The sequence below is a fragment of the Lycium barbarum genome, chromosome 5, assembly GCF_019175385.1.
Source record: "Lycium barbarum isolate Lr01 chromosome 5, ASM1917538v2, whole genome shotgun sequence".
Classification (NCBI taxonomy): domain Eukaryota; kingdom Viridiplantae; phylum Streptophyta; class Magnoliopsida; order Solanales; family Solanaceae; genus Lycium; species Lycium barbarum.
This window is the reverse complement of record NC_083341.1, coordinates 143010159-143034486: the sequence shown is the minus strand read 5'-3', so window position 1 is coordinate 143034486 and position 24328 is coordinate 143010159. Positions and strand designations below refer to the sequence as shown.

The window sequence follows — 24328 nt, the reverse complement described above, 5'->3', positions numbered from 1 at the left end:
TATGTCAATTCAATTTATAAGAGAATGACTTTATAGGACTTGATATAAAGTTTCTTAAACGTGTACGACACTTTTAAATGACAGTCACTCATCAACCTCAAGCAAGCCTTCATAAATAATTAAATTACTTCATTTTTTAATAAATTCAAAAGTTTAATGTATGAATAGTTATACGGGTAACAGATCAAAGAAGCAACCTTTTTTCTTAAAAAAAAGAAGTTAATAGACAAGAGTTCACAATTCAAATCATAGTGTCACAAATTTGGATCACTGATCATATTCAAGTCGTAGTGCCAAGAATTCAAATTATTGATCGACCTTTTAACCATGGTTGAATCAACAATTTAATAGTACGATTATATTGACAATTTAATGGTACATAATACCAACAAAAAAATATGGTTCATATGATTAGAGTGACTGTTAACAATTTTATTACATACACAAGATTCACAATACTTGGAACTAGCTTATTTGTGCAAGTGTATAAAAACTCTGCAAACCATGTAATAAAATGGGATCACACCATGAATTCTCGTTTTGGTAGTAGTTGATCCACTTTTAATATTTCAACCAAACTTCATAGAAATTGAATAAATAAAGAGATCACGACATGTTTGAAAAATCTAGAAGATCTTGATCTCACGTGTCGCAAAATCCCAAAATGTACCACATATTTGAAAAATTAAGTAGCCAAAATTATCTGTCAAATTAATGATTCTTCCGTCTGATGTTACTTGAAAATATTTGACAGGATACAAAGTTTAATACATAACAAAGACTTTTAAAATTATTGTGTAAAACAAGTCATAGACATTTATGTGACAATGAATCATCTCTGTAAAATAAAAAGTTTAAAGCTAAATTATTTCTAAATATATGTCAAATTTGAGATTTAGCTTCATAATTGTATTTTATGAATGGCCCGAACCAATATTAACAAATGGGTCACCGAAAATATTGCATTGGAGCCTCGGCAGAAGCAACCCAATATCATATTAAGTGGTTATGTTTAAGATTCAGGGTGATAAATAATGCCTTGTTTGTGCAATTTGGGGTTATGCAAATTATTGAGTAAAATGTCTGATTTCTCTCATCTCCATTCTTAGTCTAAGCTTCTCATCCATTCTATCTATCCTAGTATTTTCAATTTCCAATGTAAGTATTTGCCGAAAGTTTACATATATTGACTTGAGTTGCAATTTCTTTTCATTGTTGAATTAATAGAAGACGTGTTTGTAAACCGATTCATTACATTGTATCTTTACAAGCTTTATAAATAAAAAAGTGTTAGACCATGCTGTGTATTTCACTACTATTAATTGAGTAGGTAGGGAGGTTAGATGTACTTTGCAGCTATCACATAAAGTCATAAACTGCTATTTAATGGGGGAGAAGCATTAAACTAATGATTTGAATTTCTGAGCACTACTTTTGAATATGTTTAAGTAAGTCATTTCTATTAAATTCTGCTACCAAAGAAGATCTCGTATTCAATTCACTCACTTCTACTTATTACTATAAACTACAGAACCACTGAAAAGAACAGGTGCTCATGACATAATTTATTCTATTCTATTTTTAAAACAGAGAAAGTATTTAAATGACAGTGTTTGTAGCAGATGCCGCACTTATTCTCATTAAAGTTTTTACTAGCAAATTGTATGGACAAAACCTAGAAGGTTGAACCTTTTTTTTATTTTGCCATCATTTTATTGTTGTTGTTAGATTCATTCACTTGAATTTTTCTTATAGTTCACAAGTACCAGTGAAATTCCATCAAGTTTTCTTTAATGATCTACTAACCAGAGAAAAATCTCTATTGAACTTGGTTCAAGAATATGTTTATGGTGCAATTGAACTCAAATAAAATTTAGTACAATGACAATGTAAAAAATGTTCACACAATCAATGCAATTTGATTGATCACAACAGGTTACCCACACGTTCAATGTAAAACGTTACCTGTAACTGATTTTTAAGTAACATAATTATGTAATAATCCCTTACTCTATCATTAGCTTAAAATTCAAAAAACCATGGTTCTATAACAGTGACAATAAATAAAAATTAAACAATGCACGAGGTTTAATTCAAAGAAAAACAAGGTGCGATTGTCTAAAAGTAACTTCAACTAAAAATACAAAACAAAAATTTCAATAGATAGTTAACATGCAAGAGAGAAACATGAATTAGTTGGTTTAATTCTAGTCTTCCTTTTATGCTTAGTAATTTCTAGTTTTACATAATGAAAGAAGGAACTGTCCAAGTAGACAAGTAGCAAAAAAATATAATTTATTTTTAAGTTTTAACCAACAGATAAAAAACAGAAGACCCCACTTGGATTTTGGCAATTTTGGTCTTATTACGAAATAGCACAAGCCTACAAACTTTACGCGGTTTCAGCCCATAAAACTTATTTTGTCTAGGCTCAAAACTTCTTTTTTTACCTTCAATACCCACCGTCAAAAACTCAAAAAATTAACATCAAATTCATATTTCTTCTGTCCCAAAAAGATTATTTTCTTTTAATTTTACATAAAATTTAAAAAATAAAATAAAATTTTTAAAATATACGATCCAAAAAAAGCCTTGTATAAAAAAAATCATTTTTTTGGGACTGATGGAGTATTAATTAATAGTTCCTATCTAGGGCAGTTTTTGGTCCCCTCGGCAGCCTGAAAAAAGTGTCAGTCAGTTGTATAACTGTAGCATAAGCAGAAAAAAGAACAGAAAACTGTAGCACAAGCTTAAAGGCCAAGGCCCCCCCAACACTCTTAACATTCCTATTTATATCCCTCCAAATCCCTCCCAATTTTCTACACCTAACTCCCATTTTTGCTTAGTCACATTCTTGTTAGCTCTCTGCTTCACTAGTCAAGGCTCACTCTTCAAAGTAACAGTCTTTCTTCTTTTTCTCTCTTTCTTTAAAATAAAAAAACACAATTTTCAAGATTTGTTAACATTTCTTGAAAGTATATACCTTAGAAAATGCTAAAAAGTTGTAATCTTTATGCAGGAAACATGGCTTATTTAGGGATTTTCTTTGTTGGTTTTCTTGCAATGGTGTCATCTGTTTATGGGAATGGTGGAGGAGGTTGGATTAATGCTCATGCTACTTTTTATGGTGGTGGTGATGCCTCTGGAACAATGGGTAAGCAGCAAAAATTTTGATTTTTGAGTAAATTTAGGTTTAACATTTGTGCTGATTCTTGATTTTTTCAAACAGGTGGTGCATGTGGATATGGGAATCTTTATAGTCAAGGTTATGGTACAAATACTGCAGCATTAAGTACAGCTCTGTTCAACAATGGGTTGAGCTGTGGTTCTTGTTTTGAGTTAAAGTGTGTAAATGACAGGCAAGGGTGTTTGCCTGGTTCCATTGTGGTCACAGCTACCAATTTTTGCCCACCAAACAATGCCTTACCTAATAAAGCAGGGGGCTGGTGTAATCCTCCACTTCACCACTTTGACCTCTCTCAGCCTATTTACCAACGCATTGCTCATTATAAAGCTGGAATTGTCCCTGTTGCTTACAGAAGGTATGCTTTTGTTAAATTAATTCTTGGTATAGTATGTTATTAATACCTTAAAAGAGTGTCAAGGAGAGTTTTGTTTTTTCACAACATGAGTCTATTTACCCTCAAATGTAAGGTACCTTAGAGATGTCCAAATTGCTTAGCCAAAGGTTTGAAATTTCTCATTGGTTCCTTTAAAATGACCTCAATTTACTCTGGATGCAAAAAAAGGTGAAACCACATGTGTGGTCCCCTATTGACAATGGTGTAAACTTTACTATTGGAAGTTTCCCTTTTGGCTCTTTGCAATGGTATTATTTAGCTTTTACTTCTTGCTTGGGTTTGGTATTACTTGGAATAGCAGAAGATATAGAAAATGACAAAAATGGTCCCTTATGTTTTGAGGGTAGGTTAAAATGGTCCTTTAAGTATGCACTAAACAGTTTTGGTCCTTTTAAGTTTGTCAAAAGTTAACACTTTTTAGTTTCTATTAGAAATGTTGCCACCATGTAAGTATATAATTTGACCAATCTTTTGTCCAAAAATTACAGGGTACCCTGCAGAAGAAGGGGAGGAATCAGGTTCACGATCAATGGACACTCATACTTCAACCTTGTACTAGTAACAAATGTTGGTGGTGGTGGTGATGTTCATTCTGTGGCTGTTAAAGGATCAAGAACTGGTTGGCAGCCAATGTCAAGAAACTGGGGACAGAACTGGCAAAACAACAACAACCTTAATGGCCAAACACTCTCATTTAAGGTTACCACAGGTGATGGGCGCAGTTTGATCTCATACAATGTTGCTCCTGCTCACTGGTCTTTTGGACAGACATACACTGGAGCTCAATTCCGCTGAAAAAAAAAAAGTTTGGCTACTCAAGCATTTAATAGTTTAGTTAAATGGGGTTTAAGAATTTTAGTGTTATTACTAGTATTATTATGTATACTGAATTGGTCACTAGTATTAGTATTGTGACTGTTAGTATAGAATGGTGTACTCAAATAGAGTATATAGGAGTGTATGTCTATCTTAGGGGGTCCAAGGGATGGCCTTTAGGGTTAAAAATGAAAAGGACATATTTTAAAGTTGTCCTTTTTTTGGGACCCTAATTCTTGAGGCCACTCATTTTATGACTCTTTTATTTTGTTTTTGGGGTTATTTTGTAATTTTTCCTTCTGTGAAGGGCAGAAGTGGAAAGCAGTGGTGGACTTTTACCACCCGCAGTTGGTAGGAGGTTATCTTTTGGCAACTATTTTATTTTTCAATGCTTCAGCCTATAGCTGGAGATGGACCCGGTTTTGTGTGAGACTCATGTGTAAAGATCCATTTAACTAGTAATGATTCAAGAAGATGATGCTTATGTATTGAACTTTTGTATCTTTTGCTCTCTTTTCCTTTGTGTATTTTGTCTTTTTAATTTCTTCAACTTTTGTACTATTGTCTTCAAGATGTTGTACTATTTGTTACAGGCCACAAACTACTACATAGTGTTGATAAAGCATTGAAAGTAGCCAGCCAAATTTAAAAAGCAGCTGCCATCAGCCTAACTTTGTGAATAATTATGATAATAAACCATCTCTTATTAAATGCCTAAGATTTATGTAAAAATGGAGGATTAACAATGAGTCTTGCAAAATAAAAAAGAATGAAAATCCAGAGGGGACACAAAGTAAAAGGTGGATGATATTGTTCAAATATTTCAACTTGAGTGAATCAGATTCCTGTCTCAGTCAAAGGTTTTGCAAAGAAGATTCTATGCTTGTGAAGGACATTGTCCTTCCACAAATAAAAAGATAAGTTTAGCTTTATTTAACTAACATTACCATCTCTTATTATTTACTGATTTTTTGTGCGGCAAATGTTAACTTTGTATAAAGCTTTAACCATTATCATACTCTGACGTAGAGGACATTTAATTGAAGTCATTGGAAGGTCTCACAAATTATTGGAAACTTTCCTGGAAACTTCACTTTGTAGGGTAAAGTCTTCTTTCCTGGAAACTTCACACAAGCAAACATTCAGGGAAATTCCATAGCTTTTCTGGTTTATTAATTCTAAGTCAGTAAGTGTAAAAATCAGTGCATTTATTACATGAACTCGGAAGCAGTAAATGCGTATCTACCTACTCTCGAAAGCTTACATCCTTAAAGGTATTTTTAAATTTTTCATACTTTAGTTAGTCAAATATTTTCCTATAAAAATAAGATTACACCCCCCCGGCCTACACAGGCGGATCTAGAATTTAAATTCTTGGAGTTCAACTTCTTAAATTTTTTAGCATTGAACCATTATATTTCTAAAGTTATGGGTTCATATCTACTATTTATTGTAAATTTAATAAATTTGTACACTGTATCGAAAGTTTGGAGTTTAATTGAACCCCAAATTATAATGCTCCATGCGCCTCTGCCCCCCCCCCCCAAACAAAACCCCGCACCCCATAAGATTTATCAATTCTCATAAACTCGAAAACTGTTAATACATATAAAAAGTTTATGACTAATCCTTAAGAAAATCAAACTTAACCTACAAGCCCACAGCTGTTCAGCTACGGTTGTCGGGATATGTTTTACTTGGCAGTAGAAAATTGTGAAAATAGAGTTTCAAAACAATCTTTTAAATATATTTCCCAGGGTAGCTTTGGTCTCAGTCAAATGTTTAACAAAATATGATTGGTATATTCAACAAGCACGGTGAAAAGAGAATTTAACATGAATTCATATTTAGAGATACAATTTCTACTATTTTTGATTTATTTTTAAAGTTTAGTGTAACTTTATGAGGTGCAATTTCTATTACTTTTATCTTTTTTTATTGTTTGGTGCAGTTTTTTGTTATTGCGTTTTTTATGTTTGATGGAAGTTTCCTGGTATTTTTCATGAATTTTTCCACAATTCTCATAAAAACTAACAATTAAAGTTTGTTAATTTCGACAGTTGCCAAGAATACATACCTTTGACAAACTTAAAGAACCAAAACTGCTTAGTAATATACGTAAGAGACCATTTTGAACCTACCCAAATATAAAGAACCATTTTGTCGATTCTCCCAGAAATTAATACTTCATATGTCTCAATTTATGTGACATTTTTTTTTAATCTGTGTAAAAAAGATACGTCTTTTATATTTTAGAAATTGTTATCTTTAAACTTCTTATTGTATTCTCAATTAAATAATTTCTATCATTTTAAATTTTGTTTCACATGACAATTTTTTTTTTGGGAAAAGGGTCAAAACTACCCCTCTACTTTGGAAAAAGGGCTAAAAATATCCTCCGAACTTACTTTGGATCAAAAATATCCCTCCTGTCCTTAAAGTTTTCAAATATACCCCTGTCTTGATGGAAATTATCCTCCAAAATAATCCAAAATTATTTTTTAAACCCGCTCTATTATTTAAATCCGACTCAACTAAATAATAACTCATAAGATCCCTTATTTCCCCAATTCCCTCAAACTTCATACCTACGTATTTGGGAGAATAAGGAGATCTTATGGGTTATTATTTAGTTGGGTCGGGTTTAAATGATGAAGCGGATTTAAAAAAGATTTTAGGTAATTTGGAGGGATAATTTCCGTCAAGATAGAAATATATTTGAAAGTAAACTTTAAGGATGAGAGGGTATTTTTTATTCAAAATGAGTTATGAGAATATTTTTAGCTCTTTTTCCAAAACCGAGGGGTATTTTTGACCCTTTTTCCTTTCATTTGTTTTTTTAAAAAACGACTCTTACTTTTAATCAAATATGGTCAAATAAGGTATAACATGGGTTATGCCAGTATTAATTTTTATACCACGTTTGGTATAAGGTATAGATTTATCCCGGGATTATTTTATACCTTGTACCAAACGTGGTATAAAAATTAGTGCTGGAATAACTCAACTTATACCTTCTTAACCCACTTATACTGGTATTATTTTATACCATCTGAGATGGTATAAAATAATACCAACAGATGGTATAAATTAGTCCCGGGATTGTAATCCCGGGACTATTTTGACCTCAAACCAAACGACCACTTACTTATTTTGTAAGAGAGATGAGATAAACAAGAATACTTCACTATTTCAGTGCATCCCATAAGGTTGTTATCTCTTTTTATAACAACTAAATATAAAATGGAAAAGACTCAAATATGTCATTTACATCAATAGTTTAATTTATTTATACAAAACAGATCATTCATGCCATCGCTGTTACCAAAATGGTTCATTCATGTCATTTTTCGTTAACGTCGATTTTAAAACACCAGATATAATATGTGATCTCCAATTAGAGGTCCACATTGTTTAATTAATCCAACCCAATTTTTAATCTCAAATTAATTAAAAATCCGACCCAGTTTGTAACATCAGTGACATAGATGAGTCAAACTATTGACGAGTGATATAAATAAATCATTTTCAATAATTCGATGACATATTTAAACCTTATAAAATAATTTCATATTTTATCTCATAAAATTATTATCACATCTCGCATACTAAACGAGGCCTTACATTAGCAAAAAATTTAAAGTGTATAGAATAGAGAATGAGAGGGATTTCAGTATTCAAAGTGGAAGAAGAGCAGGCGGGAGAGCCCATGCTCGCTGCCCAGAAAAGGCTGACAATGACTAGTCAAACCTTCTTCTTCCTGCTTTTCTCTTCTCGTGTTTTGCGCCTAATGACTCAATACACCATTTATGCGCTCTCCTTTCCACCCACCCCCCCTCCCTTTTTTTTTTTTTTTTTTTTTTTTTTCTCCTTCTTCCTAAGGACTAAATTTAAATGTTAATTGCAAAAGGGTAAAGGTGCAAATAAAACTCCAAATTTTGCAGTTTAGAACATATATATATACTCTTGCCGTTTCACAAATGGTGCAAACATACCCTTACTGTTACGCAAATGGTGTAAATACGTCATTTTCGCTGTCAGATTTTTTTTTTTTCAATTTTAGCTTATCTTTTAATTAAGAAAATGTCACGTGACTTTAAAAAAGTAAGTCTACCAAGTAGACTTACTTTTTTAAAGTCACGTGGTATTTTTTTTAATTAAAAATCAAGTTAAATGATTATTTTAAAAAAAAAAATTGTTAGCAAAAAGGTTATATTTGCAATTTAAGTAACGGCGGGGATATCTATGCACTAATTTTTTAACTCGATGGTATATCTGCTCTAAATCACAACATTGAAGGATATATTTGCACTTTTTCCCATTTAAAAATCATCTGCGCTCTTAGGAAACAATTTAAATATAACTTTATGTTATACATATTATCGGTGTAAAAAATATATATTATGATATTCAAAAGTAAGTTATCTCATTATGTGACATTGATAGTCTTGAAAATAAAATATGTTATTCCCTCCGTTTATTTTTTTTATTTTGTATTGACTTTGCGCAACTCTTAAAAAATTATAAATAGAATGACAGTTTTACTATCACCCCTAATTATTACCAAGTCATCTAATGATTGAAATTAATCAAATATATTTAAAATTTGTGCATTCATTAAAGTTTTCCACCCAATAATTGATAGTAAGAGTAAAACAGTATGTAATGATAAATTATCTCTTAATTTTTTAAATTAGACAAATAAAGATAAACATCTATTTTTAGTATATAAGACAAGTAAAAATGGACTATGAGAATATGCTACAACAGAATAATATGATCTAATAATGAATTTTTTACATTAACAATATACATAACTTAAAACTCTTTTGAGTAATATATTATCTTATTAGTTATGAATGTTTTTTTTTTTTTAACTATATAGAAGCATGGGTTTGGACCGATGCTTCATCGTCTGTTGCATTAAAAAAAAAAGATGTGGGCCCTATACTAAACACCTATCAATATTAAAAAAAATAAAGTGAAACACACCATCTCTAAACTCGCGGAAAAAAAAAGTGGACCCCATATTAACAAAATCAAACAATATAAAAAAAAAAGTGAATCCTATATTTAAAAAACAAACAATGTCAAAAAAAAAAGTGCATCCCATATTAAAAAATCAAACAATATTCATGTAATTTTCAAAGTATCTCATTAAATCAATAATGATGGATTCATTTTCACATGCGTATTAACCCATTAGTGGGAGCAAATGAAATTATTGTACAACAACATACTTAAAATACTTATATATTAAAATAAGATAGAATTTAATTACTTTTAAATTTTTTCCTTACTGTAATAAATGTGAAAAAAGATTAATGTCATAAAAGAAAAAATAATATTAAATGGAGATCAAATAATTAATAAGGTAAATTAGTGAAATTATAATTCTAATTGACGTTTCCTTAAAAGATCGTGTAAAAGACAACAGGACAAGTAAAATGAGTTAAACCAAAAATATTTACCAAAAATTAAAAAATAGTATTTCTTCATTTAAATAGAAAATTAAATTTCTATTTTGTTTCATTTTAAACATGTAAAATTAATACAATAATTTGAATTAGAATTATCCAAATCAAATTTTGATAAAAAAAATAATAGGTATTGTTTAGGCCCAATATACATACATTAACAATAAAATATTTTACACCTTTAAATTAATTGAATTAAAATTCAAAATATCAACTGATGCTTAAATTTTGCTATTGTTTTATCTCAAAGAGAGGAAAATAGTTTCCTTTTAAATAACTCTTCTCTTTTAAAAAGTATTAATAGATTTTTTGCCAACTTTGCATTCGTAGCAAACACTAATATAATAAAATTTTGGATACGGAGTACAAACTACAATGTTATATTAATCCTGTTTTGAACATAATATATATATATATATATATATATATATATATATATATATATATATATATATATATATATATATATGTATTACTTTACTACTATATAGAAGAACCAGTTTATAAGCAAGATCGTCGTCTATCCTTTGGTCCCACTTTTTTATTTAAGGGTAAAAAAAAATTGTGGTCCCACCCACTTTTCTATTTAAGAGCAAGAAAATTACATTTTATACTTTATATTACCAATTCTTCTAAAAAGTAGATAGAAATACTTTATTATATTTCTATTTTTCTACTATATAGAAGCATCGGTTTACCTATGCTTCGCCGCCAGTCACTCTTAAAAAAAAAAAAAAAAAGGTAGACCCCATACTAAAAAAGCCAAGCAATATTAAAAAAAAAGTGGACCCTACCCTCTCCAAACTCATGAAAAAAAGTGGACCCCACCCTCTCCAAATTCATGACAAAAAAAATTGGACCCCATATTAAAAAAACAAACAATCTGAAATCTAATCTAAATATTTAATTGCTGTATTTGTTATTCTGCCATGTCATTTATTTGTTATGTTTACTAAAATAAATATCCTTAAAATATTTATATTTTAAAATAAGATAGAATTTCATTACTTTTTCATTTTTATTTTTATATAGCTCAGCCCCAGACTATAATGTACCTATATTACAACATGTGATTAGTGTAAGATCCAAAATAGTTTTCAAACACAATGCTTCCAAGATTATCCTAACGGTGAAATGTCCTAGGGAAACTAACTAGAACCAACTACCAAAGTGAAAGATGCAGAGGAACTGAGCTGAGGAAGTAGTAAATATAATTTGTTCCATTTTTCTGGGACCAAATATAATGGTGCCAAAAGAAGAGAGATACGGGATCTTTAGGGATGTCCTATTTTTTGGACATCTTCACATGTGATCTTTTTTTTCACCGCATTTAACGCTTCTTACTTGTCCTACTTAAAACATCTCTTTGGGAAATAGAAGACAGTGATGTGAGGAGAGGAGCCTGTAAGAAATGAAAAGTAAAAACAAAAAAAATGCATGTATCAACATCCACATATTGAATTAAGGTTAATTACTACTACTCCCTCCGTCCCAATTTATTTGAAGGTCGATCGGTTTCGGAGTCAAATAGTTCTTTCTTTGACTACGATTTTTTTCAATTCTTTTCATATATTGTGAATTATTAATTATGCAGATTTATAGTACTTTTTATGTAATTTTCAAATTTGTAAATTTTATTATAAAATAGTCGAAGAATCTATATTTAAAATTAAGTCAAAGAAAAAGCTCTTTGACCCCCAAACTGGACTACCTTCAAACAAATTGGGATGGAGGGAGTAATAAACAGGAGTTCAACGGCAGTATAAATATTTAGCAGATCTATTCAAGCCTATATAAGGTAAATTGAGCTTACTACTTGTAAGAAGCATTTTTATAGTTTGACATTAAAAATAAAAAGACAAAGAACTTAGCTGCGTAAAATAGGGTGAAGTATAGATCGTTCTTATCAGCTGCCATAGTCGAACTAAACTTTTTGAAGGACTTTCCAAAAAAAACAAAAAACTTTTTGAAGAAATTGCACAGTTTATCTTTCAAATGAACTGGTCTATAATTTTTGGCCTTCAAATGGAATGGTCTTTAATTTTTATTCTGTCAAAGAACTGATGCCTAGCGTGACATAGATTCTTTAAGGACGCGGAGCATAACTTATGAGTTATTATGATGCGAAATATATATTTATGCCTGCGAAAAAATTGTTTACCTTGGGGGACAAAAACTAAAGACCAGCACAAAATAGAGACCCAAACCTTTTCAACGTGAAGCTTAAGACTAAGAAGCTACAATAGAGGCCCAAAAACTTCCCTAGTAATAGCGAGAATGGGCTCGTCTTATATCTTCTTACGTAAACATCCCTTTTCTAATGGATTTTTCTGTAGCTTGATCTAAGGGAAAAGGATACTATGTGTTTAATGACCCAAAGTAATATCACATTTGGCCAACATTTGGGCTTAATACCCCCAGGAGTCCGATCGGCCCAAATTAATGTCAAAAAATGGCCGGTCGGCCCAAAATAATGCCAAGGCTGGCCGGCCCAATAGCCCAGGCCCTTTAAAAAAAAAGACTTTTTGTGGCGACGTAAAGGGTTGCTACAGCATATATACATGTGTTGGAATTATATATACACTTTATATACAAGAATTATATAGTTTATATACATATGCTGGAATTAATCATACATTTATTATACATAAATTATACGTTAATTATACATTTATTATACACATATTATACAATAATGATATGATATTTATTTTAACATATACAATAGTGATATATATTATATACCACAATGATACGGTTTCTATAATACATTTTTTATACGTATGGTACACTTTTTATACAAGACTGATACAGTTTATATACACATACTGGAATTATATATACACTTTCTATACAAAAAATGATACATATTATATACAAAAGTGATACAATTTTTCATTCTATACAGGGCAGTTGCATTGTGCTGATACACATTATATACACAAATGATACCTATTATATACAAAAATGATACATACCTTAGTGATTCATATTTTATACAGTTTCTATACATTACAGATAGGTACTGATACATATTTTATACACAAATGACACATATTATACATAAACATCGCCTCAAATATTTTTATGTTTGGGTTTTTATTTAAAAATTGTATTATTTAAATTTTGACTAATGGATGAAATTAGTTTATTGAGTATAATTTGAGTTTAGAAAAAATTAAGCTTGAGGGTGGGATTATTTATGGCTGACCGCCATATATGTCCTTTTCCCTTGATCTAAAGGGTAGCTCGTATCGTTTTCTTCAACTTCAAACGTGTTAGGCCCAACATAGTGCCTCTAACTTGTTGGCTACATGTAACTGCTTATTATTTGGGCCTCCACAAATAGTTGTTTTTTTAAAAAAAAACTTCAAACCTTAGAGCACTGAAGTTCGAAGGGCAATTTGCAGGATTGCCCTTCCTTTGGGATGGTCTTTAGTTTTTGCCCCTCAAAATGTTGGTCTTTAATTTTTTCTCTTCGCGTTGTAATCTTGAGCTTCGTGTATAAATTATGAGGTTCTGGGTTTGAACCCCTGCTCAGTCATAAATTAAAAAAAAAAATCGCAAAGCAAGGCTTGGGTCGCGTGTATGCCAGACCCGGCATACACTTTTTAAGGAATAACTAAAGTTATACCGGACCCAGCATAAATATAAGTTCCGCCTTATAAGACAAAGTTTATGCCTTAAGGAAAAGTTCCGCCTTAGGGGCATACTTTTAGTTACGCTTTAACTAAAAGTCTGCCCCATAAGGCATAACTAAAAGTATGCCCCATAAGATGGAACTTTTCCTTAGGGCATAACTAAAAGTTTGCCTTATAAGGCAAAGTCTATGTCTTAAGGAAAATTTATGCCTTATGGGGCATGCTTTTAGTTACGCCTTAACTAAAAGTCTGCCCCATAAGACATAACTAAACTATGTCTTAAGGAAAAGTTCTGCCTTATGGGCAGACTTTTAGTTAAGGCTTAACTAAAAGTTTGCCCATAAGTACGCCGGGTCCGGCATAACTTTGGTTATTCCTTAACAAGTGTATGCCGGGTCCGGCATACATGTGACCCAAGCCTTGCCTTGCGATTTTTTTTTTTTTTTTTTTAATTTATGCCTGAGTGGGGGTTCGAACCCAGAACCTCAGGTATAAGACCATTTTTCAAGCGAAGGGCAAAACTTAAAGACCACAAATATAAGGGGCAACATTTAAAGACCACCCCAAAAGAAGGGCAATCTGCGCAATTTTTTGAAGTTCAAATTCAATTAAATATCAAATTTTTAACAGAGCCTAACTTTAAACCCGAATGTCTGAATTCAAACTCTAATTTTTCAATATCAGACCTTCAGAGTACGGAATTTAGAAATGACATCAGGTGACGCTTTTAGCACTCTTATTTAAAACATATCTAGTTTTTAGAAAATTATTTTAAGTTTAACTAATTTTTGACCAGAAGATGGAGGAGGTTTTAAAATTATTTTTAAGAGTTGAATAAGTATGTTATAAATAGGGGTGCTAGAAGTGGCTACCTACTGCCATATTTACAGAGTATCTAGCAAGTGAAACGACTACAACCCAATAAAGTTTTGATCGACATCATAAACTCGTAAGGATCACTTCCTTATTCCTCATATATTCATTCGGGCAAGTGCATGTTGAGTTCTTTCACATTGGTTAGGGACGGGGATTTTATCTCTTTGTATGGATTTTAGCAATTCTTTCCTCATGAGCTAATTTTTTAGGTTAAGTTAGGTCTAAAATTCATTCTTTACATGCTATAAGAGTTAGACCTATCACAATTCATTATTTATCCGATATTGGCCTCCCATGTTATCTTATTCATGCTCCAGACGTCCAGACTCGGGAGTGCAGGGGTGTTGAGTCTCCCACAATGATTTGTGAGATGAATATTTGGTCTTGTCTTGAGCAATTCTTTCCTCACGAGCTAATCGCTTTAAAGTCAAACTTCAGTGACTAGTCTGTTATCCCTGTAATCAAACTATAGACTGTAAATCAGAAAATGTTAAACAATAGTATTAGTTTGGAGCCCACAGAAAATTATGTTTACTTAAAGAATTTAATCCCCTCACAATTGCCCAAGGTTTGGATTAATTCCTCTCAGGATAGAACGAAACTCTATTCTGCAATACTGGCAACCAGAATTGCAAAACTTCAGTGAACTCAACAAACTGTAGTAATCAGACGACACTTACTTTTCAACTTTGAAAACGATGCACAGAATTGGGGATGAAAAGGTTTTTTTTTTTTTGGGAGAGTTAGTTTCGTAATTTGTAGCCATTGTTTGGAGGTCTCAACAGATGCGAAGATGTATGTTGGGAAAGGAAGTGTCTGTTCTGAAAAGAATAGACAGTTGGGATTTAATTTATTCCGCGAATTAATTAAATTCTGAGCGAATTAATATTAAGAAAAGAAAAATTAAATAATGAAAGTGGATAATAAATTTAGTCCAAAAAAGTTATCAATCAAATCATTTGATCAAATTTGAAGTCGAAGCCGAGCGACAACTGTGGCGCGAGGGGAGGTCCTCATCTCAACATAAGACTTCCACTACCAATATGAGAGAATGCTCATAACTTTTCCAAAATTTCATTTCCCTCAATTTCTCAATTCACACTTCATGTTTAAAGTTCACTTTGTAACTTTACAACCCAACATAATCTAAGAGTAAAAACTTATTTGCACCGAATGTTTATACCAAACTAATAGATGCATGCATATTACCATATGCATGAATATACAATAACATCATTTAACTATGATTAATTAATATATATATTCACTCCACTAAATTTTTCGTGCATTTTCTCCAAAATAATAATAATAAAAAAGAATAGGGATGCAATAGAGATAAGGAGATGGCAACAAACTCTCAAATATCATCTTTAGATTGAGCTCAAAAATACAAAGCATGCAATTACAGTCCTTTCCTCTTCAACTTCACTGAAATGCTAACATGGATAAACCCTCCCAAAACCCTACTCCTCCCCTTTACTTCCATTTCCTCAATTTCTCCAAAACCAAACAAAACCCTCAAATCCTTTCACATTTCCACTCAACCCCCCATGCTTAATACTTCAACTGATTGTGGTCTCAAATTCAGAGAAAAATTACTCTATCTTCAACAACTCAAAATCAATCCCACTAAAGCCCTTCAATTAAACCCTCATCTTCGATCAGCAACACTTAATACAATCAAATCTGTTGAAACTTGTCTCTTTTCTATGGGTATTGAACGTTCAGCAATTGGTCGAATACTTGATATGCATCCCCAATTATTAACATCAGACCCTTATAAAGACTTATACCCAATCTTCGATTTCCTATTAAACGACGTCGTTTTACCCTTTTACGACATTCGTAAATCGATTATACGTTGTCCAAGAATCTTGGTTTGTAGCGTTGAGGATCAATTAAAACCCACATTTCAATTCTTGAAAGAATTCGGGTTTTCGGGTCAAAACCGGATTACTTGTCAAACCACTGTATTGCTTGTTTCAAGTGTTGAGCTTACTTTAAACCCTAAAATTGATTACATGTTGAGTTTAGGGTTTAAGTATGATGAGGTTGTTAATATGGTTTTAAGGTCACCTGGTTTGTTGACATTTAGTATTGAGAAGAATTTTAGGCCGAAAGTCGGGTTTTTTTTGAACGAAATGAATGGGGATTTAAGGGAATTAAAGAAGTTTCCACAGTATTTTTCGTTTAGTTTGGAAGGGAAGATTAAGCCTAGGCATAGGCTATTGGTGGAACACGGGTTTTCGATGTCTTTATCGGATATGTTGAAGGTTAGTGACGGGGAATTCAATGCGAGATTGATTGAAATGCGATTGCGGTTAGTGGAGGATAAGCAATTGTAGTACTAGTAAGTAATTCTTTTCTATGGATAGAGTTGATTTTGTATATGTTGGAGAATCATTAGAGTGAATGATAAATGTGAATTTCACAAATGTTTATTGTGGTTAGATGTACATTTTTGCGATAAAGTAATGATTTTTATCCTTGATGTGGTGTCCTGTGTTCATGGTTATTATTGTTTCATAGGGAATGCAATTCGAAGTATGCTATGCTCTTTGTTGTTGATTAAAAATATCATTGACGGATGATTTAGTAGGTGTTTGGCCATAAATTCAGAACAGTTGGAAACAGGATTGGAGCACTTTTCCAAATTTGAAATCCAACTCTAAGTTAGATTTGGAAATTTTACAACCAAACGCTGACTTTGGCGAAAAATTATTTCGGAAAACGTGAATAATTCTCATGGCCAAACGGGTCCTTAGCATTTTGAAGTATTGCTCTCGAGGATGCATGTCCACCCCGCTTCTCAAAGATTGCATTTGTAATCTGTCCTTGTATTATTTCAAGCGGATTTAGTTATAGCCGCACCTATGGTAGAGGAATGTGATTTTCCTTGGTGTTATAGGAGATTTTACGCCTACAAACAGGCATTGTTCTGTGTATATAATGATAATGGGACTCACTGCGCTCTCCTGACTGTTGAAGTTGGGCTTTTAACAAATACTCCCTCCATTTGTTTATACGACAAAAATTAGACTGGATGGAGTTTAGGACTTTTATACCATATTAATAACAGTGATATTACTAACCTGGTAATACCCTCCCCTTTTTTTAAAAAAAACCTGGTACCTGTTGCTGGTGGGAGGTGGCAGGTATCCGGTGGAATTAGTCGAGATGCGCGTAAGCTGGCCCGGACATCACGGTTATCAAAAAAATAACAGTGAAAGAAAATATTACAATACTGGTAACTGGTTTAAAAGTTCAAAATGGAAGTGTCATATAAAATAGATTGGAGACAGTACTATTCAAGTGTGCTTGCAAGGTTTTGTTCGTTGTCATTGGCGATTAATGTGATGATTAGATGATACGTAAGTTCTATGTATTTGAATGGTAATGATTTTTTCCTTTCCCATCATCAGTCTGTTATTTGAATGCAATCATTGCATTAAATATGATGATGTGTTGGCCATTGTTTTAATATTTCTGTGCACAATGGTGTTCAGGGTCATGATTGATCAAAGATCCTTCACTACATTGAGGTCTATTTGAAAGAATTCTCAATTTGCTTGAATGGATCTGGCAATCTTAAAATTCTAATGGTAAACTTAGTAGGTTGAAAATTATCTTTTCATCTTTGTTGCTGCTTGTGTGCTCATAGTCCTACTTTCCTTATTTCCTGAACTTAGTTTTGACTAAGATCATCCAAGTGAAAGCTTGTTGTGACATGCGTGGTTGCATAACTTAGTCATGGATGATGAGGGAGGGTGTCCAACAAGACACCTTTATATGTTTACTTTGACTGCTTATTTTGCTTTATGGTTAACAAATAATCTAAGTGAATTTCTCCTTTGTGAAAGGAAGCGATCGGGATGCACTAGAAGTTTTGAGTTAATTACCTCAGTTAACACTTAACACAAATATATTATTGTTTCAGGTGGATCTTTCTGTTCTTAAAACAATCAAATTATGGTTTCTTTTTTGACATGCACCAACTAGTTTGATGCACCCAGATTCTGCTCACTCGGCTAAAACATAGACGACTATTTTGTTTAACCCAAAATCGAGTTGCAGCTGTTGTTGTTTTTGCCTTTCCTCTATGATATTACATGGTTCCACTGCTGAAAAAGCTGTTTCTTTTGCCCAAGTGATAATTTGATCTACTTAGAGTAACCAGAATTGGGATGCTACTTAAGAGTAGAACAGAATTGGGGTGCAAAGCTGCCTCAAAATCTATACTATCTTTCGTAGTTTCTTTATTTATGCCTTATCATTAGCTTGATTGTGAATCCTCTTAGAGGACAAATGATTTATAATACACATGTAGTCTGCAAAAATAAACTTCTTTTAGAGTTTCAATTTTCCATGATCTCAGAGTTTACTGGTTGGACGGCAATTGATACAATCAAATAATGGAAATGTGCTGGAAACATCTTGTGTAGTCAGTGAATTCTGTTGCATTCTCTTTTCTCATGTTGAAAAGGCGGGGTAGTAAGCAATTAATAAGATGTTGCTAAAATGTATGTCCATGCTTTAACATTTGGTATTGCCACTTTCTGGCATCTGCAATTTGTTCTGACTCCTACTTTTGACCTCGTTTTCACTTTTCTCCCCAATTCATGCTATGCCCATGATACCAATGCTTATTTTAGTGGTGTTACTTTGTGTAATATTGGCATGAGATGAGTTTATATATGGAGTAACTTGGTTGTCAGGATTCATATAGCCAACCCAACTTGTTCGGGACTGAAGCATAGTAGTGTTGTATTATGTTCTTAATGTCAATTAGTCCAATTCTATGAGTAGCTCGATCCCAGAGTTTTAAGCTAGTTCTACTGAAAGTTTGCTCTTGGAATGTGTTTCGTTAAATATGCACTTTCAGCAAAGCAGGGTTAGTTGGACCCCGAGGAATTCCTGATTATTGGGTGCAATTGTAGTTGCCCCCTTACATGTTAAACAATTGATTGGGATAAGAGTCGTTTCTCAGAATCCCAGCCGCGAATAACATGCCCTGGTATTTCAGACTTAAATTGGGTTGTTTTATCCTGATAAACATGAATTTATATCTATATGAAGCCATCTATTGAGTGTTCCTACATTTCTCCTTGTTGTACTTATTGTAACTACCTCTGAAGTTAAACTTGCCCGTAGAATTCACTATGAAATGCAATGTTTTGGATAGTTTAAGGATTGACACATTCGATGAACATTTTTTGTTAGAAGTAGTAACAGTAGTACTGTAGTAGTTAGCAGATGTAAGATATGTTGAAAAGTGTTGTTAAAAGGCTTGTAGAAGTGTGCTCAAGCATTGGAGCTCGATTGGACTGATCCCTAGACTAGTTGGTGCTTTAGTCCAGTATGCCTCAACAGCCATGGCCCATGGGCTATGTTGTGAAGAAGCTGACACTAATAATTGGCAAAGTGATATATTTGTTATTAAGTAAACTTTATTAATGAAATTTAGAAGTTTAATAGTAACTAAATACCAAATTATCATCTGGAAACATAAAGAAATCATATTTGAATCAGAGAAACTTAAACTGGTTTTAACTTGATTGGCACCATGTATTTCACTTAAGGTATAGTTACGTTTTCATGCATTACATTTAACTTTTGACTTATGCTTCATTTGCGCTTTTCTGCAGTGTTGCACTTAAGTCTCAAACAAACATTAACTTTTCTTGGGCTTAAAAGGCCAGGTAAGAGGCCTTTGGGATTTATGGGCCTCTTGTCGAAGCTGGCCCACCTGTGGGAATACACTGGTATGTTGTTGTTATCGTCGTTGTCGAAGCTGGCTTACCTTGAAATAGAATCAGCCTTTCAGGCCTCGTGGGCTTTAAGGGCCAGGAAGCATTCTGTTATTTATGGGCCTCTTGTCGAAGCTGGCCTACCTTAAGTAGGATCAACCTTGCAGGCCTCTTGAGCTTTAAGGGCCAGAAAGGCGGGCCTTCTACTTGGAATGCAGTACTGGAAGCTAAAGAATTGTGTGTCTGAGTAATAACTTTAACCTGTTTTAGATGATATAATATGACACCTCTTGAATTTACATGAGGAAATGGTTTCTTATCCCCATTTGCAATTTGAATAGAAGAAAATGATCCAACAAAGATATCTGGTATTTTATTTACAGATCTTCTTTGCTATTTCTTACTGATCTCCATTGTAATGAGCTACAAAACCAAATCTCCCGTTGTTCTTTAAGGGAGTGAATCCTTTACATAATCATGATTGGAGAAATACATAGGTTGATTGTTATATTTAGACTGAGGAGTTTTGAGGGGTCTTGTTTGATCCTACCCTATTGACTTCAAATTGATCCTCTGGCCTTGGTGTCTAGTAAAAGTTAGAAGGAAGTAAAGACAAATTGGGCTACTCCCTTTTCCCTGTAAAACACTTCTTTTTAGTTATCAAGTGGGGGCTTTAAAGTAGAGAAGGCAAATCCAAGATGGATGATGGGATCTAAGAAGGAGAAACATTCTTAAATAATGTCGACATTCTTTTATTATCTTCGAGAATGTTTGGCATATTACTGTTCTTTGATAAGAAGCTTGAAAATTTCAACTAGAATTTTGAAACCAGAATTGCTTAAGAGGGTATTCTAAGTATAGTTTGAATCTCATGCAGTGACCAGTGTAATAGATACCTTTACAAAAACAGTGGAATCCAATGGCAGGATATTTTATTCCGATATTTCCCCTAAGATTGTTATATTTCCCTATCCTCCAAAAGCAGGAGTTTTGGTCGATTATCGACTATTGAATTTGCATTGCACCAATTACTTTCATCGTATAAAATCGATACTCTCCTGTTGAGTTTAGTAAATCAAGCTGAGTCAAGTTAGGGTTAAAGGCCTTACTCTCTCCCTCGATTGGTCCAACCTTCTCTATCAACTTGGTCTGATAGAGGATCATGTTAGGATTAGATGATCCTGCCACCCTGGCTTCCGGAGTTTGATCTGCTACTCTATCCACTATTACGTGTATGACATTCCCGTAATATCTTCCTATACACTTTAGCACCTATGGTCTAACTAAAATCAAATTACTCGTTAATGCCCTAAGCACTTTCCCTTCTCATTTGGGGGAATGGGGTGGTTTAAAAGGCTCTTTTTCGATTTACGGTCTCTCAGAACAAAAATTTAAGCAAATTATTCCAGCTATGTGATGTGCATCTCCTCTATAATCATGTCATTTATAAGATAATGACAAATAAATTTCTATAATAAATATTAATAATTGGTTACCTGGTAAATATTGTATTAAAATATTATATCCAGTTAGATTATGCTGATACTATGGATACATTTTAGGTCGTCTTAGTACATGACTTAAATTATTGTAAGAAATAAGCATTTGCATTATACAGCTAGGTACACATTGAGTATTCTTGAAATAGAGATGTGGAAAATCCATGTGCAGATTGGGAGAAAGAGAAGAAAACAGAGGTTTCCGTGCATGGCAGAGAGGGTGGTAATAAAGCCTGAAATTATTTTGTTCCTCTCCAATGGCAACAAAGGACAATATTATACATTCAGTTCTGACTCAGCTGATGTAATGCTCAATAAGCTTTTCCACCAGTCTGACACATTAATTGCCATTGTTTACACTTCTGATGATCAATAATTCTTGGAAAACGGTCTTTTTTGTTTTTGTTTTTAGAGTTGGTTCTGATATAGGATTGAATTTGTATTTGGATTCACTTCTTTCTCTGGAATTTTTCACTTCTTCACCTCTCTGCACCTTTTAAAATGTGGTTGTATTCATTCTCAATTGGCTCCGCATTAATGCCTACTTTTTTGCGTGAACAGGTAATTCAATATGTTTTGAGTACTCCCCTTTTTTGGATGTAAAGACAACTTCTCATCGAGTTTGAGTATCAAGTTAGAGGTGGATTTAGGAAGTTGGAAGGAAGTGATCCGATGAGTGGTTTATTGTGCACTTTGTGAAGCATACAAGTTGGAACTGCGAGTTCTATAAGTATATATTTAAGGGAAAATAACAGTGTATGCCTATTTGAGGCCTTTTATATAATATTATACACTTTTATACAAGGTTTATACATTGTCTACAGTAAGTATATAATATTGTATATCGTGTGTATAAACACTGTTGCAAAAAAAAGTCGGTTATGCGGATGTAAAGTAAAAATATGACTAAGTAGATGTAATATTTTGTGCCGAATTGTCTATTATTGAAATTATTCCAATATTTAATGCTATATGCATATACTTGATTTTGCACACATATAAAAGGTACGAGCACATTTATTAACTTTTGAACGCCCACAAATGCAAAAGGTTAGCTCAAGCAGTTCAGAGTGTTCAAAATTGTCTTTAGCGTTCTAGGTTCGATCCCTAAGAACAACATAGTTTTTTTATATTTAGTTTTTGTTGTTTTTTTCGAATCCTCTGAGTGAAAACTATGGATCCACCACTGGGTTCATCCAAATCTATTTTGCTGAAAGTTACAATATATATACAAGATCAAAATTATTTAAATCTCTTAAGTTTTTTCGTGTTTTTATTCTTTTATATTTTGAATAACCTAAGGGTTAATTGTGTTTTGACATACACCACTATCCATGTAGTTTTTGGTTTTTCTTATTCGTTTAACTAGAAAAAAGAAATAATTTGCTAAATGTTTCTTGGTGAATGTGAAGTATGGAGCGATGGCAAGTGTTTCTCGGTGAATGTGAAGTATGGAGAGATGGCAAAGAAATGTTTGATCACTTGGTTTTCTGTGTCTTGCATTTGGCTTCAAGCAACAGAAGGTAAACAAAACTCCAGATTGTCACACTAAAAGGGAAGAAGATACGATGCAACTATTGGTAGTCAATGCATAGTTGTTCCAATTTACTAAGAGAAAATAAGTTTTCCACCACTCTTAACAGCGCATATTCAGCTAAACTATGACCAATACATGCATATACTCTCCAAGTAATCATAACAAAGACATGTAAATACTACACTTAATGTGCCTAAAATTAAGAGTCTTAATATTGTGTCCTTTGCAATTGAACGACTTAAAAGTAAAATGCCAAGTGAAGATAACATTGACAGGACGACGTCATATGTTTTCAATCAATTTCACAATAACTTATTGAAATTAGTACTTCACGTTCAGTTCCAGCATATCACGATCTAGATTAGTTTCTGAAGAGTTTGGTTTGGACAATGTGGTAGTAAATCACATGTGCAAATATACTTGGCTAGCAAGTGACCTTGGCGAGCAAGTGAACTTGGAGAGCAAGTAAAATTAGTGGAGGACAAATTTTGTATTTGTTTTTCCTTTTCTATTTTTGTGTTTGGAGCCCAAGTTTGGTCATCTGTAAAGGAATGACCATGTAGTGAGTAGAGAGTTGAGAGAGCAATTCACTTAAGTGTAATTGGGAAATCTCCCTTCCCTTTGTTAATAGTATAAAGGCAATTGTTCTATGGTAGGCGTAGGATCATTTTGATCCAAACCACATTAAATCTTGTGTTCTTTCTTTTACGTTTCCGCTAACAATTGATATTAGAGCATTAGGAATCTTTAAAGATCCTAGGAGAAAGAACAAGCAAATATGAGTTCCATGAAGTTTGAAATCGAAAGATTCAGTGGGCGCAACAACTTCAATATCTGGAAGATCCAGATGATGGCGTGATGGCGTTACTGCTGAGGGAAGGTTCAATTCATGTGTCACACCCCAAATCTGGAGGGGCGTGGCCGGCACCCGGTTACTCGGCCCGAGCGAACCATATGAACTGTAACTATGGAGAGGTTACCCCCAACTTAGGCTGACAAGGCCTATCTGCAAGCAGAAAATACCAACAAGGCCGTACTCTGAATATCTATGAACTTATAGTCAAAACTGAAAGGTACACACGCCTCAACATATATACGTACTGTGCAAACCGACAAGGTCGCCAACTAACAGTCTCAAAGTAGATAAGTATAAG

General features: G+C 33.0%; 2 protein-coding genes across 3 annotated transcripts; both read left to right on the top strand.

Moving 5' to 3' along the window:
• Positions 1-2739: 2739 nt before the first annotated feature.
• Positions 2740-4890, top strand: LOC132642065 (expansin-A1-like). Its single transcript, XM_060359322.1, has 4 exons — positions 2740-2896; positions 3020-3154; positions 3230-3542; positions 4070-4890. The coding sequence occupies exons 2-4, from the start codon at positions 3025-3027 to the stop codon at positions 4374-4376; spliced, it is 750 nt and encodes a 249-aa protein (XP_060215305.1). The 5' UTR covers positions 2740-2896; positions 3020-3024; the 3' UTR covers positions 4377-4890.
• A 10805-nt stretch (positions 4891-15695) lies between these two features.
• On the top strand, positions 15696-22608 carry LOC132642064 (transcription termination factor MTEF1, chloroplastic). 2 transcript variants are annotated; one of them, XM_060359321.1, is made up of 2 exons: positions 15696-16741; positions 20037-20695. In XM_060359321.1, exon 1 carries the CDS (start codon positions 15825-15827, stop codon positions 16734-16736), a length of 912 nt encoding a protein of 303 aa, XP_060215304.1. In that variant the 5' UTR covers positions 15696-15824; the 3' UTR covers positions 16737-16741; positions 20037-20695. The 2 variants fall into 2 exon arrangements, with proteins under 2 accessions (XP_060215304.1, XP_060215302.1); XM_060359319.1 differs by lacking the exon at positions 20037-20695 and adding an exon at positions 22199-22608 and having other exon boundaries at positions 15697-16741.
• Positions 22609-24328: the final 1720 nt, after the last annotated feature.

Bases quoted from the DNA above. Each gene is read 5' to 3' on its own strand.
- LOC132642065 (XM_060359322.1), top strand. From the start codon at position 3,025: ATGGCTTATTTAGGGATTTTCTTTGTTGGTTTTCTTGCAATGGTGTCA. The intron at 3,155-3,229 runs GTAAGCAGCAAA...TTTTTCAAACAG, and splicing joins TGATGCCTCTGGAACAATGG to GTGGTGCATGTGGATATGGG. The intron at 3,543-4,069 runs GTATGCTTTTGT...CAAAAATTACAG, and splicing joins GTCCCTGTTGCTTACAGAAG to GGTACCCTGCAGAAGAAGGG.
- LOC132642064 (XM_060359319.1), top strand. From the start codon at position 15,825: ATGCTAACATGGATAAACCCTCCCAAAACCCTACTCCTCCCCTTTACT.